Source organism: Aethalodelphis obliquidens, unplaced genomic scaffold, assembly GCF_003676395.1.
Source record: "Aethalodelphis obliquidens isolate GAN/ISIS:26980383/991018 unplaced genomic scaffold, ASM367639v1 scaffold5, whole genome shotgun sequence".
NCBI lineage: Eukaryota > Metazoa > Chordata > Mammalia > Artiodactyla > Delphinidae > Aethalodelphis > Aethalodelphis obliquidens.
In genome coordinates this window covers 56,547,746-56,560,872 of record NW_020837949.1, presented here as the reverse complement: position 1 = coordinate 56,560,872, position 13,127 = coordinate 56,547,746, and the positions used below count along the sequence as shown (strand labels likewise).

General features: G+C 37.3%; 1 protein-coding gene across 1 annotated transcript in view; it reads left to right on the top strand.

The window, feature by feature from the left end:
• The window catches only part of CALCR (calcitonin receptor), a 148,874-nt gene that overhangs the window by 94,543 nt on the left and 41,204 nt on the right, over positions 1–13,127 (top strand). Inside the window, exons 6-7 of the mRNA XM_027102471.1 lie at positions 3,092–3,204; positions 8,850–8,941. Of these exons, the coding sequence (XP_026958272.1) occupies positions 3,092–3,204; positions 8,850–8,941 (205 nt within the window). The remainder of the gene's footprint in view (positions 1–3,091; positions 3,205–8,849; positions 8,942–13,127) is intronic.

The window sequence follows — 13,127 nt, the reverse complement described above, 5'->3', positions numbered from 1 at the left end:
ACTGGTGTGGCGACTGAGCTCCCAGAACACAGGTCATTCCACTTCAAGCTCCGTATCTCTTCTAATAAGATGTGGAATAACAGAGCACAGTAACCCCGCTGCACCTCATGGTGCTCATCTTCTTCCTCCTTCCTTCAGTGACCTCTAGGGAATAGGGCCGGGGAGAGAGTTAGAACACCCAATTACAGGAAGGGGACACCAGGGTCCTGACAAGAGAGGATCATCTTTGAATTATCTGGTCTGGACTAGAGGTAGCATTTTGAAGAGAAGACTCAGTGTTTGTTTTTTGCTTAAGAGGTTATGGAAAAATCAACCTTCTCTTTCAGATTTTTCCAAGACTTGTTGGGTCAGACTTTCTACCACATTTCAGGGTTAACCAGCCCATCTGGTTACCCACACTTATTGTCTGTGAATGACGAGAGGTTATTTCCCGCAGACTGAAAGTGAGGACATGAGTTAAAATGGAAAACAGCAGTCATACAATAAAATTTATGCAAGAAAGTTCCTGGAATCCAGATTAGAGCAATGAGTCTAGCCCTGAGACAATGTTTGGGAGATGCTTTTTGTGCTTCCTTCAAGAATGAGATACAAAGTGTGACCCCAGTGAGAAGAGATCATGGAAATGGGATTGCAGTGGGGCACTTTTAAAACCAGCTCAGGCCAGCCACTTCTAGGAATCCTCATTTTGTTGGAAGAGTTGGGATGTGAAGAGAGAAAGGGCTTAGTGCTGTGCCCTGCTCAGCACTACCTTCCTGTAAACTCTAACCAAATGCTATTTGATAGTAGTCCCCCAGGTCTTTATCGACTGTTCCCAATAAATGATGCTTCATTAATCTTGATCTGACAGCCACATTAGAGGTAACATGAGTGGCACAAAGAGCTGTCTTGCAATCAAGGCTGCAAGGCCCGTTCCAAAGCAGCAACGGGCCCTTGCCAAAGTGGCTGTAATTATTAACTAAAAGGCAAGTTTGGGGTCACAAAACAGATTTCCAGGCATAGATCCATCTTTTCAGCCTGATTTTTAGATTCCTCTCAGCTGGGGGACAAATCCACTTTAAAAGAAGGGCAAACCTTAGAAATACCTATATTCAACAAGTTTAAATTCTTTAGTATTTTACCGTTGACCCAAGCTGTACCTTGATGATACATACAACAGTTGAATGAAATGACAGATTTCATTTTAAACAAAGTGCTTGGTAAAAGACAGGTAGGTAATGAAAGAGTGTATAACAGTATTGAAATTCCAAAGAGGCTGAGAGTCTGAAGGAATATGCTAGAGTATAAAAAGCAAATCCTTATTAGGAGGGATTTAAGGGCAGGAGTCAAACACTCAATCAGCAGTAATGGGACAGAGCCAAGGTGGCCAACATATGGCTGAGGACAGTGATTCTCAACCCTGATACCCTTTGGAATCAATGAGCTTCTTAAAGATGCTGGTGTCTGGCACCTCTTCAGATTAATGGAACACAAATCTCTGGGGACTGGGTTTTGAGCATCTGGAAGAAGCTCCTCCATGTGAAGCTAGACCGAAGGAAGCATGCTGCCTCTTCACCGGGCAGTTCAAACTTAGACTATTTTAGAGGGAAGTGCCAATCTCAGAGCACATGCAGAGAGGCTTCAGGCTGTGAGGGGACAGCATGTGTGGTGAGAGTGAATAGGGGTGTTTGGTTTAGAGAAGGAAGTCAGAGTAGACGTAGCCTTCTGTCAAATATTGAAAGATTTGCCAGGTGGAGGATGACAGATTCTTGATAGCTGCAACAGTTAGAACCAGGAAATGCCTAGATCCAGACCTGAGTTAAATCCAAACAAAACAATATTTCCTACAGTGCCGTCCGTGATTGGAAAGGACTTCCTCAGGAGGAACACCCTCTTCCTTAGAACACGTTACCCTATATAGCTGCATAACTTTGTAAAAACCAAATTATATTCATTTCAATAAAACAAAACTACTTTCTAACAATATGTTAAAGATAAAATGCTGCATTACAAACCACTTTTTTTTTAATTGCAAGTAAGCTTAGAATGGTCGTTGACAAAGCATTAACTAAATCATTGACCAGTTTTCAACATCAATTTTTCCCTGCTGATTAGTGCTAACCCTTTTGGAAACATTGTTGGTGTCCAGTGGTGATTCTTTAAATAGTTTTTGTCCAATGGCAGTCACAGTAAATTCGCAATTTAAAAGTTTTCTACTTAACATTGAAACAGATTTACATTAAGCAATGATGATTCTAATAGGCGCTTTAAAACACCTTTTGTTTGAAAAATGTGTTTTTTCATCCATTTTAAATCATTGTTGGAGTAGATATATTACAAACAAGTCTACAATTTTCAGTTTAAATCTTGTGCTGAGTTTGGTAGTATCTGTTTCATTCATACAATGAAAAATTATGAATTTCACCCTAAAAACTGGCAAAGTTAAAATAATTTTCATACTAGCTCTTAGCATGTTGATTTGACTAACCACAACTTCTGATAGAAAATTATTTTAAATGTTATCAGATCTAAGTAATATTTCAGCAAAATAAATTTTTTAACATTGTTTCTTAGCCTTTAAAACAATGACAAATATTAGTATATGATTCTGATTTCCATATCCTCGTGCTAAAAGTAAAACTCCAGAAACCATATATAAAAGGGTTTTCCATAGGTGTGATAGCTCTTTGCCTTTGCCAATGAAGAACAATCCTTCAAAAACATTATCCCTATGAAACTATCAAAAATAAAAACTGTGTGAGGATTGCAAACACACTGGTAAAATCTCTTTTCATATTTTACCAGTTCAGGATTGTTATATGATCTCTAAGCAATAAACGCATTGGAGAGGTACTTTGGAGAACTAGAAAAAGTCTGAATAACTCAGAATAAGTTTGGCAAAGCAAAATGGAGATAGCAATGCTTCACACGACTTTGCTGAAGCTAAATTGAAGCAATGTATATTAAAGCATCCTGTCTAATGCAGGATTCGAGGTAGTCTCTATTGACATTCAAGTTCTATAAAGTGATTAACACTTTGCAATGGCTTTTAAGCTTTAATTTATTGTTTTTCCTTCTTGTTATTTTGAGATAGTAAGTTTTGTTTCATTAACAGAAAAAGTTACAAAGTACTGTGAGGAAGACGGGCTTTGGTACACGCACCCTGGCAGCAACATATCCTGGTCCAACTATACTATGTGTAACGCTTTCACTCCTGAGAAGATGCAGGTAGGTTCTATTTCAAATTTCAGTATTGGGTGAGAATGCCATCATCTGTGCACGGAAATTTATGCCTAATTGTAAAACACCTGCTACCAAGACGCCAACTATTTTGTAGAAGGAAATCAGATAATGACCTGTCAATTCTAGGGACTCTGTGAAGTGGCACTAGAGAAAATGATGTTTTACTTCTTGGTTGGCATTCTGTCAGTGAGAGTTCTGTGAGCATGTGGAATCAGGCCATTTGTGGCAAGGGGAACGTGTCCATGGAGCAAATGATGGGATTCCCTGCAGTGCCAGACATTAGGCAGCATTTCCAGGAACTGCCTTAACATCTCTTCTCCTGAAAGAGTTGCAAAACTACAGATTTCTCCACAAGTCACCAGCTAACGGTTGTCCACATCCCTGTCCTGAGATGTCTATGACGGTTTTACTATCAAGCCTTGAAGGAACTCTAAGAATGGGGCTTCTCATCAGCGCACTGATAAGCGTGTGGCTGTTTAGATTATTTTCAGTGGAAGTCCATTCTAACTTGCTACTTCTTGTGTCTTACTGGCTGTTAAATAATTTTACTATCTTAGCTTAGAAACATTTAAGCCCGTGGGGCAGGGCGGGGGAGTGGGGGGCAGATAGCTACTGCCTTCTTCAGATGCTTCAGAAATCTGAAAAGATCATTAAGTCTACCACCAGCCTCCTCTCCCTACAGAGCTGGGAGAAACCGTTGGTCAGCGTTTAGCACACAGGGCATCTCTGCACAGCCCTGGTGGCTGCAAGAGAAACCTATTGTTTCCTTCAAAGATAGGCCTGTATGCTCAGTTATTGCGAAGTTGGAAGCTATACGCACATCGGTGCTTTTGTTTCCTATAAAGAAGCTTTATGAGTATAGAAATTTTTCTTTCCATTAAAAACAAAATAAACAACAATTAAAAACAAAGAAGATGAATAGATAGCTTAGAGACCAGTTGACTAGAGGGACATCTCGTCACAGACACAGGCTGAGGGCACCAAAGCCAGTTACCGCTTCCACAAATTGCTAAGTCACCCCTGAGAGTCAAGACACATGCCTACATCCTAGAGCTATTTATTTAATAAGGTCTGATTGAAATGACGTGTCAATGAGTAAGGAATTTCCTGAATGAATGCTGATTACTTTACAGCAAAAAAATTTAACTCTTTTAACTGCATTGTTAGAAAGAGTGCACATCAAAATAAACAATTCTCAGTGCTGCCACATTTGACCTCTTCACACACTCTGGCCACATCTGAGAAGGAAATAAAGTATTTTAAGAATAAATACTCCCCTCTAGGCACCTAACATAATGATTGAAATTCTATGCACAAATTTTCCATCTATATACAGGCCAAAAAAAAAAAGAAATCAACCTAGAATTTATTTAAATAAAAAAACAAACACTTCTCAGTCTTAAGAATGATACAAAAATGGCAAATAAATTATGAGCTGTTGATTTAACCTTACACATTTAGACAATTCTATTTCAGAAGCGTAAATATTTTTTAAAGTATTCTAGAGGCAACTGAAAGAAAATGAATTAAATTATATAAAATTTCCTTACAAATAAAATATGCAGAGATAAAAATAAAATACTGGCATGCCTATATATCCAAATTAAAAACAGTACTTTAAATGGCAAGGGGACTCAATATGGTAAACTATTTAAAAGGGAAAACTGTTAGAAAATGCTACACCTGTTTTTGTCTAGTGGGAAAGTTAGAAAAAGAGCCAGAAAATGAATTCCTGGGGAAAAAAGACAGGAGCTGAGTGTTTTCTTGCAAAGATTCCTAAATACCTCCTAAGAAGGGACCTACAAGCTATACTGAAGTTTTTATCAGTTCTAGGTATAAACCAACTATTCCAGATTTACTATCATTACCTGCAAGGATAAAAAGCACTGTTAGCAGAGCAGTATCAACAATGAAACTGACGAACAGTATGTAAAAGCCTAGTGAAATGATGCAACCACAATTCAGGATAAGTTGACACGTTCATTTTGAAACTCTAAGGCCTACAAGGCAATACCTGTTTCTGTCTAGCAATAATGCACATAACCAAACAAAGGGCTCTGTTTTGTGAGCCTTTTAAGCAGAATTAGTGTTTCAATCTCAGACCCTTCACAAGGAAATTGATAAGAATCAAAATGTTCAAGGGTAATGATTTGTACATAAATGGTGCGTTTCTCCCAGGAATTCAAAGAACTCCATAGAAATTTTCCAGCTTATCTACACTGCATTCACATTCATACCAGGACCCAATAAGTTACTGAAAATACCTTAAGTTCCTCCCACAACCCAATAACCTGTTGTGGGAGGGAACTTAACACCAGAAGCCGAGATTATGTTGTCCTCCTTGCAAGCCATTGCCCTCTCTGAGTCTCTGGTTTTTTTCACCCGCAAAATGGATATTACAGTCTCTTTTTCTCCCAGACAAAATAGAATACAGGGTGCCCAGCTCTGAAAACAAGTTAGGTGCGTAGGTGCTACCTATCAGTAAATAAAGAAGGAAATGATCCACTATTGTCAGAGAAGTGTCATAGGTCCACCCGCCCCTAAATGTCTCTCCCATTGGCATCATAAACATAAAAGGCAACGTTGGAAAATATAACAATGTGGAATAACATAAGTAAAGAACTTAGATTTGAATGCTGAGCTATGTCTACTGCTGGTCAAAGATTATACCTAAGAGGTGCTATTTCTTTTCAATTTGGAACACACATTTTAGTTTGTTGAAAATTAGAGTTAGGGATTCATTGTATTTTTTTTCCATATCACTGTTCAACTGACCCAGCAACATTTATTGAAAAGACCATCCTTTCCCTACTGCCCTATAGCATCACCATTATCATATATCAAGTGACCATACACGTCACTACATGCTTCTGGACTGCGTTGCACAGGTCTATTTGTCTCTCCTTGCACCAGTATCACACTGCTGGATTCCAGTGGCTTTATAACAAATGATGCTCCATAGAGTAGGTCTTACCACTGTGTTCTTCTTCAAGATTGTCTTGGCTATATTTTTTCTTTGTATTTTCAGTGCAAATTTTAGAAGCAGTCTGACAGATTTTACATGCAAAGAAACCTTGTGATCAGTTTGAAAATTTTGAGATCTTTATCTTCCAAACATTGAATAGAATATATCCCTCTATTCACCTCTGTCTTTAATATCGCTCAATAATGTTTTATAGATTTCTGTGTAGAGCTCACACGCATCCTTCTGCAGATTTTTTTTTAAGTTATTTATTTATTTATTTTTGGCTGCGTTGGGTCTTCGTTGGTGCGTGCGGGCTTTCTGTAGTTGCGGCGAGTGGGAGCTACTCTTCCTTGTGGTGCACAGGCTTCTCATGGTGGCTTCTCTTGTTGTGGAGCATGGGTTCTAGGCATGCGGGCTTCAGTAGTTGTGGCTTGCGGGCTCTAGAGCGCAGGCTCAGTAGTTGTGGTGCACGGGCTTAGTTGCTCCGCAGCATGTGGGATCTTCCCGGACCAGGGCTCAAACCCATGTCCCCTGCATTGGCAGGCGGATTCTTAACCACTGTGCCACCAGGGAAGTCCCCCTTCTGCAGATTTATTCTCAAGCATTTGATTTTTTTAATGCAATTGTAAATGCCACATTTGAAATTTTATTATTTGTTGTTTATGTATTAAAACTTCTCATTTTTATATCCAACAATTTTTATAAAACTCACTTATTAATTTTAGTAATTTATAAATTTTATATGTATTGTATTATATCAGCTGCAAATAATAACAGATGGATTTCTAGGTAGCCATTAAATTAATCTACTTTCTGTCTCTAAGAGATTTGCCTTTTTTGGACATTTCATATTAATAGGATTATACAATATGTGGGTTTTTGTGACTGGCTTCTTTCAGTTAGCTTGATGTTTTCAGTGTTCGTCCATGTTATAGCATGTGTAAGTACTTCATTCCTTTCTATGGCTGAATAGTATTCCATTCTGTGGACAAACCACATATACCAGTTGATGGACATTTATGTTATTTCCACTTTTTTTTTTTTTTTTTTTTTTTTGGGGTTCGCGGGCCTCTCTCTTTTTTTGCCTCTCCCGTTGCGGAGCACAGGCTCTGGACGCGCAGGCTCAGCGGCCCTGGCTCACGGGCCCAGCCGCTCCACAGCATGTGGGATCTTCCCGGACCGGGGCATGAATCCATGTCCCCTGCATCGGCAGGCAGACTCTCAACCACTGCGCCACCAGGGAAGCCCCTAAACATTTTGTGTACAAGTTTTTGTGTGCACATATGTTTTCATTTATCTTGGGTCGTCTTTTTCTTGATAAGTCTTGTTAAGGGGTATTGAAATTATTTTTTTTAAGAACTAGGTTTTGTCTTTGATCCACTCAATATATATTCAAGTTCTCTTTATCATTTCTATTTCCTTTCTTTTACATTCTTAAAGTTTAATTTTCTTTAGATGGAAATTTAGGTCATTGATTTTCAATCTTCTTTTCTCACATATGCATTTTTCTTTAAACTTCCCTCTATGCACAGCTTCATCTACATCCAAAAAGTTTTGGTGTGTCGTTGTGAGTTCTTCTTTGATCCAGTGTTTATTTAGAAATATATTGTTTGCTTTTCAACAATATGAAGGTGTTTTTTAAGTTATCTTTTTATTAATGATTTCTAGAGTATTATGGTCAGTGAAGATGCTATTTAAGATTTTAATTATTTGAAATATATTCATTTGCTTTACTGACTAGTGTATGTCAATTTGGATATTCTTTGTGCATTTGAAAAGAATGGGTATTCTGCAGATGTTGTGTGCAATGCTTATTATATGTGAATTAGTGAAGTTTGTTGAGCATGTTGTTCAAATCTTCTATAGATAGATTTTTCCTCCCTGTGTTCATTCTGTTGATTACTAGGAGCTGTCAGTTTTTGCTTTATGCTCTGTGTGGTTTGAGTTTATATTATTAGGTGCATAGACATTTAGCATTGCTGTATCATTCTGACTTAATATCTGGGCTCGTATGATATCACACCAGTTTTCTTATGGTTAGTGTTTACCTGGGCCATCTTTTTTCATCCTTTCACATCCAATATTTCTGTATCCCTGTATTAAATAATGTTCCTTACAACATATAATTGCTTTAAAAATCATCTATTCCAACCTCATGATTTTACAGATGAGGACTACTGCAGTCTGGAAAATTGAAGTGACTGGACCTATGAGTGTCACACAAACACTTAACGATAATCCTCTGAGTAAAGAATGCTCTGATGAATCCCATCTTCTATTCTTCCCACCATGTCATGCATATTCCAGTAAAACTGATATTCTTAGGAAAGTTAATCTATTAATCCAATTTATAATTCAATATAATTTAATTCTCTGAAATATTTGTTATCATCTTAGTCATTTTTTTAAAGGAGAAAAACATTTGTTGATTTACACTATTTAAAAATAAACGTTTTCGGGCAGAAATTGAGACAGATGTAGAGAACAAATGTATGGACACCAAGGGGGGAAAGTGGTGGGTGGTGGTGGTGGTGTGATGAATTGGGTGATTGGGATTGACATGTATACACTGATGAAAAAAAATAATAATAAACTGTTTTCCCTCTTCTATAATAATTTATTCACCTATCTGCTTTAGTAACTGGTTTTGTTGTTGTTGTTACAGAATGCATACATTCTGTACTACTTGGCTATTGTGGGTCATTCTATGTCGATGTTCACCCTGGTGATTTCCCTGGCGATTTTCATGCTTGTTAGGTAAGTACATCTATAGCATCTGCCTTCTATTTTCTTCTCTTAGGTACTAAAATAAATGGTATACTCTGCAAGAGTGTTGGGCAGGGAGAAGTCTGCTGATTACAAGACATGTAACACTGGGAGTCATGAAGTAGCAAGAAAAATGAAATTAATTAAAATATTTTTTTAACCCTATCTTTGAGGAAAATAGGATGGATACATATAATTTTCAAAGGCGATATGCCTCCTTCCCAAAATGAAATAATCCTGTGAGCCCGTAAATACACTGCATTAACATGGTAAAGTTCCACTTACCATGGCTAAGCTTCCATGAAGTATTGAGGAAATAATCCTCCTCCTTCTTTTACCCTCACTCTAAAATATGGAGGTGGCCACAAGTTCAAACACACCCTGCTTAATTATGAGCTGTACTGTAAGTGGTTTGGGCCATAAGAGAAGTGGGGCTGGTAAGGCCATGATCATGTTCAGCCAGAAAAGGAAGTTTCTTTTGGCCTTAACTAACTCAGCCAGAGTCAAGGAGAACCTCTAGAAGAAGATGGCCTGTTGTCAAGTGTCAGTTTTTTGCCCTTGCACACCTACCATTGTTAACTGAAAGTGTCTTGTAAGCACTGTAAGAAACAAAATTCCAATGAGGGTTTCTATTCTGAGGCTGTGTCCATACAAATGATTGCATTACCTATTGCAAAATGATTAAGTTGATATAGATACTGATTTTACAATAATGGAAAATTTAAAATATTCTATAGTTTTAGGAATGACCACAATGTATGTGAGATAGTAACATGTTAAATTTGATCCTAAATACATGTCCTAAATCTCGTGGCATTTTTTTAAATCAAAGGCAGGAGGCATGCTACAGTGCTGTTTCCTTCCACTGATACTCTTTTTAGTGATATTATACAAATGATTAAGAAAAGTTCATAGGCACAGACTACAAATCTCCACACTTAAAAGATGTGATATGTAATTAAATGTATAGTGATTCATATATAAAATAACAATCTTAATTTGACTTTTGTTAAAATATTGCCATGATAATACTAGAAAAAAATTAAACCAAGGGGAGAATCACACTTACCACACCCTTAATACAACTACAATTATTCTTTCCCTTGACCCCTTTTTTTTTTTTTTTTTGGTGGTACGCAGGCCTCTCACTGTTGTGGCCTCTCCCGTTGCGGAGCGCAGGCTCAGCGGCCATGGCTCATGGGCCCAGCCGCTCCGCGGCATGTGGGATCTTCCCGGGCTGGGGCTCAAACCCGTGTCCCCTACATCGGCAGGCGGACTCTCAACCACTGTGCCACCAGGGAAGCCCTCCTTGACCCTAATTTTAATCTTTGCCTATAACTTACATCATAATTACATATTGTATTATGTCAACATCATCAATTTATGTTGATTAAGCAATATAACTGAATAGCAAGTTTTTAACTGAATAGCAAATAATAACAAATAAGCAGAGAGTGAGCTTCTTCCATATTTGGTTTAACAGGAGAAAGACTGATAAAGCAACAAGACATGAAGGATTAATTATTAGAGTAATTTTTTCAATTATAGTCAGAATACAGCAGAGTAAACACATAGCATGATTAATCTTTGAATGTCTATTCATTTTTCAACTACACTTGACCACAGAGCAAAAATACATCATCATGGCTCTCGTATAACTTTGATTAAAAAGTCTGTCACTAAAAGTCTATTCTTTAAATTTGTAACTCTGCAATTAATAAATGTACACAGGACTTTAAAGATTAAAAAATGTCGAGGGAGATCTCTTAGTTCTTCTCCAGTCACTTAAATAAGTGATGAGGTCTGAGAGCCAAATCAGCAAAGAAAGTAAGAATGTTCTTTAAGTAATTTCTCTGTTAAGCCACTAAAGATGGGGGTTTAAAAGTGTAGCACATAGGCAAAGAGAAATATTTCTCAATTCTAGTTAGTCCCCAAACAAAATTAATCTGGTAAAATCCTTGGGAGTGGGGGCATACTATCTAGGAAGCACAGATTTTGCCCTTACTGTCTCTGTTTCAAGAACCTTCCAAACAGTAACTTAAGTCTTGGGTGGAAAAACATGTCTTATTGAGGTAGAATCTGAATATAACAATGGGAAGACACAAAGTGAAACAGTTGGTTCTCTAGGGTACACACAGTAAAAGGTGACTAGGATACAAAAAACACACATGCTGAGATGCTAAATTTTCAAATCCAGAAGCAGTCATGTCTGATTTTTATGCCTGTTCTTAATCTTACCTTAAATCTGCCCAAACTAAAACTATCAATGCCATCTGTTTTCCTTAAAGTATGTTTCTAATTCGTCACATTTTTTCTTACATTTGGATTTCAGAAATATTCAAAGTGACTGTGACAATAAAAATAAAATAACTGATTTATGACTGCATTTATCTTTTAATTAGAAATATTTTCCCAGGTGTTTTTCAAACACTCAACATCACCCTTGTGATATTTACTGCACATTACAAGGGGAGGTTTTACAATTTATGTACTTAAATGGCATCATCTGTGTGAAACCAGAGCAAGCAATAATCATCACTCCCTTGCTTAATTCTGCACGCCCAGGGTTGAGTTATTTTGCAAAATCCAAATAATCAATTTCATAAAACGTTCATGAAACCAAAATGAGAAGTTACACTCAGCTCTGCTTCTGAGACCTAATGCCTCATTCATAATCATCCCATTGAAATCTCACTCTAAAATCCTAACATGTGCCTTCTAGGGTCTATGAAAAGGAATAACCCTGCAGGTGTCCTTCTCAAACCAGCAGGCCAGGAAGGCCTGCAGAGGAGTTACTGAATATATGGGAGGCTGTAGAACTGCCAATACTTTGCTAAAAATCCTGGGGTATTACTCAGAATGAGATCATCACGGCATGCCGCTAATCTTAATGTTATTTTACTGTGAGCATTCAGGAGAAGATAAAAGGCAGGACTGTGTAACCTGAAACCAATAAGAATCACGCTCCCTGTGCTATTGGAAAATGATTGTAGAAATATATATAAAGTCTTCATTATTTTAAAAGAATAAAATTGAACTTCTAGGCCCTCTTCAAGATAAAGGAAAATTTTTTCAGTGATTTAAATCATAGAAAAGGCAATACTGAAGATCTTAACTGTACAAAGTGGCAGAGTTAAAATAATATTCAGGATGATATACAGGTTACTTCTGATCCACCAATTAAAGGTTGAAAACAGCCTTCTTAGGATATTTGGTTTAGGACCTATACTGGGAAAAATAGTTAGGAGTAGTACCATGGAGAGGAATTAAATAGAACCATCAAATTACTTAAGACTCCTCACGACTGCCAAGAGTTAAATGTCAATAAGAGGGTTAAAATAAAAATACCTTTACAGAAGACTGGCTTGAGAAAGTCACATAAGTGGACATTTGGGTTTGTTTCCTGCCATTTTAAGCAAGTTTGCAATAAATTCACTTATCTCATCAGTTCCATGTACAATTTATCAATTTACATTTCTGCATAATAATTCTAAATACTAAAATATCTCACTGTTTTTTCTTAAGGAAAGTCCAATAATAGAACATTCATTAACATCCATTTTGACTACTTGGTACCAAAGTACTACTTGCTGATTAAATATTGTGAATATCAATTACTCTTGCCTGAAAGTTAACAGAGATATATGCTGAAAGAGAAGTGTGTTCATTGCATTACATTTTCTATATTACATTACACTGACCACGTTGGCCAAAAAAACAAAAAGTTTTCCACTGGGACCTCTAAAAGGAAGATTGACTCCTCTATTACTCAGTATTCCGTATTATTCTATTTCACATCTTTATAGAGGATGGATAGATAACTATCTTATATAGTATCCTATTATACATCTCTGGCTGCCTTCCTGTTCCTCCAGAGAAACCATTAAATCAATGGCAGCAAAAACAGCCTCCTTTCTCCCAACTCACCCTTGACATGGCAGGACACCAAAGGTAACTATTGGTCATCGCTTGGCACATGTCCACTCATAGAACAGTAGTAATAGGAAAAGAAGCAAGAGTTATGATTGAAAGGGAGTTCCTTAAGGATAAAGATTTTGTGCTAAATCCAAAGATATAAAGTCCTTGTCAGACAGGAAAGATGTATAACATACTGTTCTGAATTTTTCTAGGAGTTTTAATGCAATCCATTTCACATTCCCTCCTTCCCTCACTCCTC